General features: G+C 32.3%; 2 protein-coding genes, 1 non-coding gene and 1 pseudogene across 3 annotated transcripts; 3 read left to right on the forward strand and 1 right to left on the reverse strand.

Moving 5' to 3' along the window:
- The first annotated feature begins 785 nt into the window (after positions 1–785).
- Positions 786–6252, forward strand: LOC130809630 (uncharacterized). The gene is made up of 5 exons (XM_057675366.1): positions 786–1159; positions 2609–2714; positions 3815–3902; positions 4032–5046; positions 5689–6252. Exons 1-4 carry the CDS (start codon positions 830–832, stop codon positions 5038–5040), a joined length of 1533 nt encoding a protein of 510 aa, XP_057531349.1. The 5' UTR covers positions 786–829; the 3' UTR covers positions 5041–5046; positions 5689–6252.
- Positions 5522–6178, reverse strand: LOC130809632 (putative invertase inhibitor). Its single transcript, XM_057675367.1, has one exon. It carries the CDS (start codon positions 6176–6178, stop codon positions 5522–5524), a length of 657 nt encoding a protein of 218 aa, XP_057531350.1.
- A 2740-nt stretch (positions 6253–8992) lies between the features above and the next one.
- On the forward strand, positions 8993–9110 carry LOC130811946 (U5 spliceosomal RNA). The gene has a single exon (XR_009041558.1). It is a non-coding gene; the product is annotated as a U5 spliceosomal RNA (small nuclear RNA).
- Positions 9111–13069: 3959 nt separating this feature from the next.
- Positions 13070–13177, forward strand: LOC130811958 (U5 spliceosomal RNA; annotated as a pseudogene).
- Positions 13178–13206: the final 29 nt, after the last annotated feature.

Below are 13206 nucleotides of genomic sequence, written 5' to 3' on the forward strand. Positions count from 1 at the left end.
TTTCTATTAGAACTCTTTATCTAATTCAAACTCAAAGAGAGAATCTAAAGACTAATATTGAATGAGTCAAATACTTATTTCTACATTTGTCCATTATCAACTCGTCTATGGTTTTTGTGTGTATGTTATACTACCATATAAGATTATCGAATACATTTATTAATAGAATCAAATCGCCGGTGAGACATAAGCTTAAATTCACCTAACAATCCTTTGGTAGTTGATATTAAATGGAGAGATTTATAATGAAATTCAGTATTATTTTAATGGAAAATCTATTGACAAGTTTAATTATCATATTTGTTTTACTTTAATCATCTCTATTTTTACAAATTTTATTCCAATGCCTTAAAAGTGGTTTTCGATAGTGATAAAATATTGTGAATGAAAGTTTTTCTATTGAATTACAAGGTAGGTCAACGGAAAGGAGCGACCAAATGAGAATCTAATATTCAAACCCAAGAATCCAAAACCTTTAATAAAAAGTGGTATTTGTTCACCATGAGAAAGACTTATATAATTTATATGAGACCGTTTCATCATGAGACAGACTCATATAATTATCTCATTTTTCTAATTGATCATATTAAAATTCAAAAATTCCTAACTAATTGTTATTTGTAAATCACTACAAAAAACAAAAAGAATAATAAATAAAATAAACAAAACTAAAAAAGATAAATTAAAATAATAGAACTATCACCCTACCAAATTCTAATTATTAACCGTTATTTTTAAGAACTTGTGTAATAAATTTCAGTAAATTTTACACTTAAAAGATTATTTTCAGCTGTAGCAACATTCTTTTCTTTCTCCTTCTCCTCCCAAAATGGACTCAAACATCGTCGACAAAATCAAGTCGACGGTCACAAACATTCTTGATTCCTCCGACATTGATTCCGTCACTGAACAGCAAGTTCGACAATTAGCCTCTCAACAACTCAACCTTGACCTATCCGATTTACCCCAAAAAATCCTCGTCCGACAAATCATCGAATCCTTCTTGCTTGCGATCCCTGACTCCCCACAGGACGATGTCGTTTTGCCCACCGCCATTGATGGATTTCACAATGATACACAAACTACAGTAGCAGAAGAGCAAGATATAAAGCCTGTTATCAAAGAGATTTTCCCTGATTCATGTCGTGTTATCTGCAAGGTAGTTAATTGCTCATTATGCCCTAGTTTTGTGTTTTCATATTGCAATTTTAAATTTGTTTATATTTATTTTCTGATATTATTTTGTTCTTTTTAAAATTTTTGCTAGATATTCAATGTTGGTTATTGTTTCATCATTGGGTTTAAATAAGAATTTGAATTGATTTCTTGTTTAAACTTTGTTTCTGTACTTTTATTTAAATTTAATTTTGATGATTAAATTCAGCGTTATTTAGAAATGTATATGTTCTTTGTGTAAGATATGATTTGAAGTATAATATATGCCAACCTAGGCCATAAGCCTACTCATTGATTAAAAATCCTATTAATATCTGTTATGAATCTAAAAAGTGCAAAAGCGATGAGCTAAGGCCAAGAACTGTTGAAATATCATAGCTTGAAGCTTCACCAATGAACCAAATTTAATGAGGTTCGTCAAATTATGGCTATGTCCTCCATAGGCTAGTGTATTGTATTTTGTGCTTAAAGGATAGGTGAGCAAATAGCTCAAGTATACACGAAGGAATTACATTTATGGAGTACTTATATGTGAGTACATAAGGTAATGGGGAGAGAATTACAAGAGCATTGGGAGAGATATAGAGATAGTACATAAAGCACAAGCCTTATAGTACTTGGTATGACTTGATTACAAATGAATACTTAAGGGCATATCTATAGACAAAGGGACCATAGGGCAGCAATTTCAAAGCAGGTAGAAAGTTGTGTGTGGTAGTAGGCTAGGGTGCTCGTTCTAATGCACCTAGTGCTCATTCAAGCGCCCTAGGTCACCTCTTCACATGATTGCTTACAAACTATTCCAAGACTTAATGCCATACCAATTTGCTCCGAGAACAAGTCAAGTATCACTTGCATCATTCAAGGCTTGACACCAAAGAGGAAACGCCTTGGGCAATGCTCCCCATGCTTCTTTAAACACAATGCCATACACCAAAATAGCCATGCACACTTATCTTGACCATAAAGCATATGTCAAGTAATGTCAACTACAATGGCATGGACAATTTTACACTCTTCTCCAACACTAGTCATGGGAATCACCCATGATCACAGATCCAAGAAAAAGTCCAAAAAATGATTTTTGACTCAAGTTACACTTCAAAAATATTAAATTGTGTAACATATTTTTTTCTTTCGTTTAGTTAGTGAATCATGATGTATCTAGTCCACTACTATTTTAGATACTCCAATTGTCACATATATATATATGATTTCGTCTTTGTGTGAATATTATGGTTTGTTGTTTTTATTGAATCAAGAATAGCTTCTTAGTTTTTATCATTGAGTATATTGTAGTAGTACTTTTATGTTGGCGGAAAAATATGATACTATGTTTATGTTTTTTCTTACATAAATACTCAATAAGTTAATTCTGTGTGAATAGCTGAAAGTCTATGCTCACTCAGACTTATTACTGAATGGTTTGTAGTTATCACAAACAAGAGATGTAGCTGTCAGAAGTTCTGAAAGGGGAACTGTTGTGTCAATAAGAGATCTATCATTCAAGGATGGAAAGACAAATCCTTTGCCTAAATGTAATTATAAAGTTTAATCTTTTTTGGTAAGCTTGTTTGTGTATTGATTGATTTGGGGATGTACCGTCTACGACATGGTTATGTGGTTTACTGTATTGTTAATCATTTTTAGTGAACAATATGCTCGACGTTTTCATTATGTGATAAAAGTTCCTATAATTGAGAATCAACCTTGGTTATCTATTTAGCTTCAATTGTGATTTTAGCTTTATCATTGTGAATTGGAGGGTGTTCTAGATATTTAAGATTCTCAACTATAAGCATCTTTTGATTAACCTTTGAAGCAACTGTATGCATCTTAAGTCACATCAATGACATAGAACATTGAATGTAGAAGAAAGTGCATGCAATAATTGAATTTAACCATCATATATGTTACGTATATAATAGGCTTAGATGAACGTGGAAATGTATCAATAGAATCTCGTCAACTTTTGTATATTCATGCACAATGTAATGAGAACAAACCGATAAAATATGGTGTACTATGTTTTTGCATGTTGATAAGAATTGAAGTGAATAGGATGAGCGGTGGAGCTATGTTGATTGTGTCTAGCATCATTGTGTTGTGCACTTGTTGCCTATGTGGAGCTATTATAATTTTGTGATGTGGGAAGTGGTATGGCTCGAATATAATTGATAGGAGTCTTAACAACAATATGATCTTGTATGTAGAGGTTTGCGCATCAGTGAGCGTTAGTGATTTTAGTGCAGTATTGTTCTTTTTGGTTCAAAATTTGACTATTAGTTGGGGAGATGGAATCTGTTTGGGATGGTTCAAAAAGTGATGTAATATTATCAACGAGTATTGTTCTTTTTGGTTCAAATTTGACTATTAGGGGTCTTATCCACTTTGTTTATGCTTACAAAGAAACAATGAAGCCTCCAAGTGATACCCTCTTTGTTTCTATGTAATAGACCACGACCCACAAACCTTGTCGAATTTGACAAAATTCTAACAACGGCGTTGTCGACTTGTTGCATCAATGTGCATTTGGACATTAGTTCCTATTTTTAAGCATTTGTCATCGCCAGGTTGTAGTGAAAGTTGCTAATCATCTTTTCACCTGATATAATTTTTGTGTTTGGTTGTCACTCAGGCAGCTTATTTCCCGATCAATGGGAAATTTTCCGAAAGAGCTTCCCTGCAGTTGAAGAAGCCATTGCGAAGGTTGAATCGGAGCTAAGGTCAGCGCTTTTCTCTTTGAAAGACTTTCCGAGTCTTTGAGCATGCTTTTTGGTCATGGCTTTTCATCTCTGCCTATTTTTCTTACTTATTACATGGCTGAAATGATGAATAACCCCATGATTCTATAGGTCTAAAGTTGAAAAGAAACAACCTGATGACAAGCTTGATTTATCAGCAAATAAAAGTGAAAAGAATGGTGGTAGACCGAGTGGAGGTGAACCAATCAACCTAGTTGCCGCAAGCCATAAACCTAGACTTGTTCCAATTGAGATTATTCGTTTTGATGGTAAGAATTATCATCAATGGGCTGATTGTATGGAATCATACTTGAACCAATTGAAGGTTGCATACGTGCTTTCTGAACCTTGCCCAAGTGCCGTGGGGGTGGCTGATAAGGAACTCTGCCAGACACTATCTGCTGCAGAAAGATGGATGGATGATGACCATATATGTCGTCAAAACATCTTGAATTCCTTATGCGACAATCTTTTAGGACTTTACTCAAAAAAACCAGGCACTGCTAAAGATCTTTGGGAAGAACTAAAGCTCACCTATCTACTTGAAGAACATGGCACAAAAGTTTCTTTGGTCAAAAAGTATATTGGATTCCAAATAGTACAAGAAAAATCGGTCTTTGACCAGGTTCATGAATTTAATGAGATTGCAGACAAACTTGCAGCGTCTGGTATGTATGTTGAGGAAAGGTTTCATGTCAACGTTATCCTTTCGAAGCTTCCTCCGTCATGGAAACCCTTCTGCATTCAGTTGTTGAAAGATGATTATCTACCCATATGGATGTTGATGGATCATTTAAAGTCGGAAGAGGAATCCTGTCTAAGAGGAAATAAGAGTAGGGCTTATGCTCCTAGAGTTGATGCACCTGTATTTCAACCTTCCAGGAAACTTGGACCCCAGAGAAATCCTATGAAGAAGCCTGGCATTCCTCGTGTAAATCATGAAGCGGATTGGGATAAAAGGGTTAGGTTCTGCAACACTTGTAAGAAGAGGGGGCATTACCCGGAGGATTGTTGGTTCCGGAATACCGGAGGGAAGAATACCAGTAATGAAAAGGGTAATGACCAATCTGCAAATGCATTTTCTGGGACCGATACAATTGAAAACGCAGGCCAGAGTTGAGTTTAGGTACCTCACTTTCTGCTTCTAACATCAAAAATTTATAGCTTAACTATGATCATCATGTCATATTTAATGATTGTGAAAACACCATAAAGCGTACGATTAATTATCGATTATGATTTATGATGATCTTGGCTCCTTTTAAAAATTTTCACTTTTACTTCCTAACTTTTGATAGATGAGTTGGGCGTTTTTGGTTAATGGCTTTTTCATTAGCTTTTTGGTCACTTTTAAGCTTTTGCTTTTTGCTTTTTAGTTGGTCAAACAGTTAAAAAAAAATTTGGTAAATGGCTTTTAAGTCAAATGAGAAGTTGGTGTTTAAGCCAAAACTAAAAAGCTGTGAGTAGCTATTTTGTTGATTATTGGCTAAATTTGCTTTGCACCATAATTTATAATTTCACAAAAAACATATATATATATATATATATATATATATATAAAGATTTCATTTTTTTATTGATCATATATTTCCATTACATGATCAATTTATGATCCTCAACAACTTAATGAAACCAATAGAAATGGCACAAAGCTGGTTAAATTCATTGATCTCTTGTTTCAAAGGAGCTATTTTTCCTGTCTCCTCCTTCATCCCATCTTTACAAGCAGTTGTAGCCTTAACAGCTGCACTTACCCGCTCATTTGCAGTGTCAAAAGCTTCATCCTTTATAGCCTCGAGGCTTGCATCTAGCTCTCCCGGGACTCCGGAGTAGACCCCCGAACAATACTTTAAGGCATTTCTAGCAGCAGGATCAGATCCCGATGTCTTCAAGAGCTTTTCTATGGTTGAGGTAATGTCCTTGGCTCTCGATATACCCAACTCAAAGGAGATCCGAGCTAGTTGTGGAGCTGTCGATGTGGAACTTCGAGGATCAGATCCGAGTATTGCTACGCAAGATTCATAGCTAACATTATTTGGGTCGGTTTGAGAGATCTTCTTGCAGACTGGAAGTACAAGGCTGGTAAAAGCAGCTGTTGCTCGTGAGCAAGAGTATAGAATCAACGTTATGAGGATACAGAAGACGGATTTGTTCATCTTTGGTGAAATTTTTTTCGGGTTTTTTAATTTGGCTGTCGATTTTTTCTTCTGATTTCCTTGGTGTTTAGAATGTATGCTCAGGCAAAGAGGCTTCACCATCAAATTTATAGAGAGATTTACTTAAGGAGTTATTTATTTCAAGTACTTGATTGATTAATATTCATGCTTTTTATTAACTTTGCAGTTATATTTCAATGATGATATTGGTATAATGCATTAATTATATATTGAAGCTTGCATTTAGTAAGTGAAGAGGCCTTTATTTATCGCCTTCCAAAACTCTTGACCAATCTCTTGTGCGCGTTTCAAGCAAAAACATTTCGTCAAGGTAGCTATTCCATTCTCGAAATTGATCTTTCATTATCATCCCAACGAGGCCGGTCCAAGGCAGGGTCTGGGAAGGGTGGGAAAAAAGGCAGACTAAACCCTAATCGCGAGGAGGTCGTGGCTCGCGATAAAAGGGAGCCTCTGAACTCGAGTATCGCCTGACATATGAGGTCCCCTTAACTCGAAATTATTCTTTATTTATATATTTATTTTTAAACACCAAACTAATCTTTATTTATTTATTTATTCTTTAACACGAAATCTCGATTACAATTTTAGTATAATTTTTTTTATTATGCCCTATAAGAAATAAATAAATTGGTATGTTACATTTGAAACAAACTATCTTGAAAAGTTTTATATGGATTAAGAATCTTCTAAGAAAAAGCCTGTCTTTATTAAGCTTTAATACCCAACCAACTAGTAATCTTGAATGATGTTTCTCGTGATAAAAACTAATTAGATTCTTTGTGCATGTTGTTTTACGTTGCAAATTTGATGACCGTCTAGGTGTCTTTTTCTCCACCCTTTCTGATTCTAGAGTAACAAAAGTTGGTACTCTTTGTTTCTATGAAATAATAGTATTTTACTTAAAAATTCTCAAATATTTTTAAGTTAAATGGTGATATTTTAGTGACTGAAGAGATATAATACTCGAATAAGGCCAGAGGCCTATACATAACAACTAATAATTTCTCATCACTTCAATGATATTTAATAGCTTCCGTTTAGAATGGGTTTGAGGGTTTGAATGTTAGCACTCTTATTATTGTTTGTGATGTTAAAAAGATTGTTTTTGATTGTTTGGTAGCAAACTATAAATAATGCTAATAATTATTTTTCAATAATTGAAAGTATTTTGAATAAATTATGATTTTTATGTTTGATGTGAATTTCCTTTAGCGTAGTTCGAAAAGACATGTAAAAAATGATACCTATAAATTATAGTCCAGCTAGGGACGGATTCAAAATATTAGTTTAATAAGTTTATTAAGTGACATGTGTGTTGAATCAACTAAATCGATATTTTTTAATGTTGTATAATAATATATTATACAATTTAATAAAAAATTTTAAAAGTGAGGCCGGTTGTGGCTTAAACTTGCTCGGCCTGAAATTTTAATATTGCAAATTCCTACTGAATAGCTTTATGAATTTGTGTTTGGTTGACAAACAAATGAAGTGAAATTGTAAGGAATTTCTTTTGAGATGTAGGAATATAATAATAATAATAATAATAATAATAATAATAATAATAATGTATATATGTCAATTTAATTCATGTGACTAGTGAAATTATATTGTTGAATTCCTAGGAAGATAATAATTCCTTGTAAAATTATAGTTCATATTGTATGAGATCGTCTCACGGTGAGACGATTTCAAAACAAGCAGCCCATAGCTTAAAAGATTCTATTATTAGTCTATTTAACCCAAACATGAGGTATGTCTTACGATAAAACCGTCTCATACAAAAATTTGTAAATAAATTACTATGTTTTTTTATTGTTATAGAGAGGCTTCAAGCCCACTTTGACAAGCAATAGTCACACTTGTTGGTTATTGTAAAACTTAGGATGTAATATATGTTGTACGAAATTGGATTTATTATAATACAACTAGTATAGATTCTCCGTTATATAGAAGTATAAATATAAATTTCATAGTAAAATTTATTTACACGATATTGTTATCAAATTAGCATTTTTAATAAAATGTAGTGATCGATATCAGATGTTTTAAACAACATAATAAAAATTTTCCATTTATTACCATTACCACAACTTAAATAAAAAAAAAAAAACTTCATTTATTCTCAAAAGAATGATAAAAAAAAATATTTACCTTGAATTTAAAGTTGTCCTAGAAGATTATGAGAAAGGTAAAGTTTTTAGAATGAAGTTAGTTAACTGGTATTTGATGTACTAATTGTGTGGATGATATTAAATAGTTAGTGTTTAGGATATTTAATTTTTTTGACCAAGTATAAGAATAAGATCGATGATATATAGTTTTGGAGGGAGTCTTATAAGTGAGTCTTTGTCCAAAATTCACAACGATGATATAAAAAAAATTCGAGTCTTGAAAATACAGACTCATCCAAAGATAATTGAGGTAGGGTTATGTTAATTTTTTTGATTCAATAATAATTAATAATTTTCTTTTTGAAAATAATAATTAACAAGTCTTAATTGTTAAATGAAAGAAAATAATTATATTTTCTTTGGTCAAGTCTATTATGTTTTTTCTAATCTTTAATGCACACTTTCTTAGCTAATATAAATTTTTAATCTTAAATTGTTGATTTGACCATTTTTTTTCTTTTTGAAGTATTTCTAATAATCTAATCTAATCTAATTCATATGAATACAAATTATTTTGTCTTGCTGCTGTAGTCAAAATCAGCCATTTGTATGCAATGGCTTCCTTAACCATATGCTGAAAGTTGTGAAGGTAGAAAGAATAGTCCAGCACTCCAGCTATACAATAAAACTATAGTTCCATTGTCCCACATCGTCCAGAAAAGCAATACACCAAGAGGATAATATAATAAAACCAGATGCAATACCTTTATTACTTTCACGCAGCCACGCAGTAAGCACAGAGCGAACTATTCTTTCGCCTTTTACTAAAGAATACCGTGTGATTGTTGCATTGAGTGGCATACGTTTATTTTTGGAAGGGTGTTCCTCTCGTGGGACACTCTAAAACTCTACACAAATCTTCGAAATTTTTATGTTCAAACTTTTGAAGTGTACTTAAATAATAGCTTACCCTCGAGTAAAAATTATGCACAACACAAGTTGTGATTACTTGTGAGTTGTGATTATCCAATGGATCAAGAACTGGAACCTACTAGCAGTTCATTATGTTGAATTAAGTTGAAGATACTTTTGGCATTTAATCTATAACTGAAAGATATAAAGAGTTTTGTGCATATAGTATTGATCTTTATTTTATGTAGTTTACTTCAAACTGTGTTTATGTTAATATTCTGGATAGAAGTTTTGGGCGCAAATTTATATTGGTCCCAAAATAACGTGGGACACAGCCTTCACCTATACATAAGACTCTAATTTTTTGAGCTTTGAGCATATACCCTTACTTTGTTGTGAGAAATAAGCTTATTTGGCTTTACTTCACCATATCTTCACTTCAGTTGGCTACCTATTTATAGCCTCACTATGTTGGTTACTAGGCTTCTATAATTTTCTACATAATTAAATGTTTCTACGTTTTTCATGTATATTTATAGATTTTTCTTTCTTTATTATATCTCCGTAGAATATATTGGAAAAGTTAAAATATTATAAGAACCAAATACATTGCATGAATGTAACTTCAATATAACTGAAATTTTATCTTTACACCACAGTCCACACGGATTGATAATAGAAATCAAATTACTATAATAAGGTTTGTTCTCAATTGTAAAATATCATAATTTATCCCACATTGACCATGAGATAATGGACAAAAAAATGGTAGCTATAAAAGTAGATGTTGTACAACACAATAACATATTTACCTGGACGTGGTCCTTGAGTGATCAAAAATACTTAGGGTGACGGACCCCATTGCACTTGGAAAAGTCTATAGGTTGACATTGTTGATACTTGATACTCTAAGCCTCTAAATATGTAGAAACATAAGCATGAATTAAAGCTTGATTAACATAAGCTTAGTGCAGTCGAAGATGCATGTTCTCATTGAACGCCCCTTTATTAAACAAAGATGACTGCATCATTAAGAAAAACTTTATGAATTGAAATCAATTAATTTGTGAAAGAGGGGGCATGCGTTCGAGCGGCCCCTAATCAAATTGTCTTCATATTTTTATGTCAAATGTTGTGCTATATGGGCCTTCTTAGTGTTGATCGTTTGTCGACAGCATTACCTACCCAATGTGTAGCAAAATCCATCCGGAAAAGATGAGCAATTATGAATGTAGTAAAGTGTTCTCTCTATTTCTTTAATTTTACCATCTAATAAAAAATAATCTCAATTTTTAATTTTGAAATGCAGTATAATCAAAGGTACATACGAGTAAAGAATAATGTGTAAGTCTTAGAGTTGTTTTTTAACTCTTCACATACTTATAGTTAAAACGCAGAATTTATAATTTGATTTTTTTTTTCTCATCAACTCATGTAGAGATTGAAGTACCAATATGACATTCTTACTTGAATTTCAACAACAAAACTATTGTCGGTTTTGGAGTTGCGAAAGGTGTTTATGGTTTGTGGGAGGTGGAAAAGGTGGCCGGAGAGAAGAGGGGTGGCGGTAAGTTTTTATTTTTCATTAAAAAATCTATTATTGAAAGTAATTTTATAATAGTTAGTATTATTTTGAGATATATGATTGTGGGGATTATTTTAAGCTAATGAGCACTGGTCGTGATAATATTTTAGAAATTTTTTGTATAATCTTTTATTAGTATGATTTTCATGTTTTTATTTCTAAGAAATTTCCCTTTCATTATTGATAACAAAGGGATATATATAATTGGTTAGCTTTTCTCAAAAATTACAAACTTAAGCCTAGTTATTATTGATTGATATTGCAATTAATATTGTTGTAGTGTTTAATTTTGAGGAAGTTTACCATAAGGTCTTTTCTTCTCATTATACTTGCGCACTACAATTTACTAAATAATTTTTAGAAACTCTATTTTAATGATTAAATACGAAACGTATATCTTCATGCACTCAAGAGAATTGACGAAGCTCTTTGCAGCATGTGACTTTCTTAACTTAAATTTTTAAAAAAAGTTTATAATAACCAAATTTGATTTTTGTTTTACAAATAGGAAAACGAAAAATAATCTTGTCAAAATATCAGACCTAGTTTGTTCCTTGAATGTATTATGTAACTACAGTTTGTAGAAGAATTGGTACTTCAGTTTCTACATGAGTTGATGAGAAGAAATCAAATTATAGGTTTCAGCTTGATAATGCCATATTATATTCAACCCACATCGGCCAGACAAAAGGTGGACAAGAGAAAGGATAACTATAAAAAACACTTTGAATACAATTGTGTGTATTTCTTACCTAGACAGGGTCTGTAAGTGATCAAGAAGGTGGTGCGTTAATAAACTATCTGTATATGTTATGTTAATATTAAGGTGATTTAAGTAATAAAAAAGCAATGTAGTTCACATTTAATGAGGCTAAATCCAAGTTAGTGTAGTATTATGTGTTTAAAGAATAGAAGAGCTTGAAAGCTTGAAAGATAACATCAAACTATACATATTATGTGTTTAAAGAATAGAAGAGCTTGAAAGCTTGAAAGATAACATCAAACTATACATTTGAGTAGAGAATAAAGATAACATCAAACTATACATTTGAGTAGAGAATAAAGAGAGTGGTAAGGATAGGTGGAAGACTTTGAGTAGAGAATAAAGAGAGTGGTAAGGATAGATGGAAGACTTGGCTCTACACAATACATACAACACTACAACAATATATAGACGAAGGGGGATTTGGGAGTTAACAGATGTGAAAAGAGAACATAACACGGGTCTGCAGCCGACTCGACTTGGGCTCGATTGAGTAGCAGCCAGGCTACATTCTGATACCTTTTTCAACTTTCTTGCACAGTCTTCAAGGTCTTCTATGGTCTCTCTCATATGAACCCATAGCTAGTGTGTAGTACATTGCCTTATTTATCGATGGCATATCCATGTGAAATACTCCATTGCTTTGTTTTGTGCATATAATGAGAGTACGTACTACTTCATGAATTGGAGTGTCCAATACTACTCATAATAATGCATGCTTAAGGTCTAGTAATCATAGTTTGTTACTTTAACCTTTAAAACATAAGTCTTCTACACTTTAATTGTCATTATGACTAAATAATACAAGACTCAAGTCACACTTCTTTCAAATGGGCTATGCCTGAGAGATGTCTCTTAGGAAAATGGTCTCTCACGAGCCCGACTGAGTAAGGATAAGCCTTTTGAGTTTTTTAATCATTTATTTATTTTAAAAAGAAAACTCAACGATGCCATGAGTTTACCTGTAAGTTTTATCTGCAAGGCTGATTTTAGCGTGGTGAACATCACTGTGTTGTTGTTTACCAATGAATGCCGTGAGTTCACTAAATGGTTCCATATACATATACTAAGTTCTAACAACCAGATTCAACATATCCTCACATTGCATCCTCCGAAATTACATTAAGATTAATATCCCCCGCCTAAAAGCTCAACAGTATAACTTTTGTAGAGTCATATTTTCCTTGGGGAACTTCACTATAAAACCATCATTAAGATAATTTCTTCTCAAACAAACAAGCAAAGACCCAAAATCTAAATTATTCTGAAGACCCTGGAATATTATGTAATGTCAAATATATTCATATATATCATCTACTTGATATACATTTTTAAACTAAGCAAATAAATTTTCTTTCCTAAGAATTTCATTATAATAAGGGAAGTATGTAATACCTAAAAGCATTGCCATATTTAACAAAATGTTGTGATTTTTATGAATAATTTATATGGAGAGGATGATAAGGTAAAATTAAAGTGAAGAATTAATTAGCATCATTTAACTAAAACCTTACCGTCTCACATCGGTTAGATAAGAATTACAACATGATGATAACATAATAAAAATGGTGCATTTCCCTCCTCCAAGTCATGCAGCCATTCAGTGAGCACAAAGCAAACTATTCTTTCGCCTTTTACTAAAGAATACCGTAGTTTATTGTATTTGGTATATGTTTATTTTTGGAAGGGTGTTTTTGTCAATAACTAACAATTCATATGTAGTTAACAATATCAA

The sequence above is a fragment of the Amaranthus tricolor genome, chromosome 4 (assembly GCF_026212465.1).
Source record: "Amaranthus tricolor cultivar Red isolate AtriRed21 chromosome 4, ASM2621246v1, whole genome shotgun sequence".
Classification (NCBI taxonomy): Eukaryota; Viridiplantae; Streptophyta; class Magnoliopsida; order Caryophyllales; family Amaranthaceae; genus Amaranthus; species Amaranthus tricolor.

What these genes read in the sequence shown, in the direction of transcription:
- LOC130809630 (XM_057675366.1), top strand. Translation starts at nt 830, where the DNA reads ATGGACTCAAACATCGTCGACAAAATCAAGTCGACGGTCACAAACATT. An exon ending in CATGTCGTGTTATCTGCAAG is followed by an intron (nt 1,160 to 2,608) that starts GTAGTTAATTGC and finishes AATGGTTTGTAG; the next exon opens with TTATCACAAACAAGAGATGT. An exon ending in GACAAATCCTTTGCCTAAAT is followed by an intron (nt 2,715 to 3,814) that starts GTAATTATAAAG and finishes GTTGTCACTCAG; the next exon opens with GCAGCTTATTTCCCGATCAA.
- LOC130809632 (XM_057675367.1), bottom strand. Translation starts at nt 6,178, where the DNA reads ATGGTGAAGCCTCTTTGCCTGAGCATACATTCTAAACACCAAGGAAAT.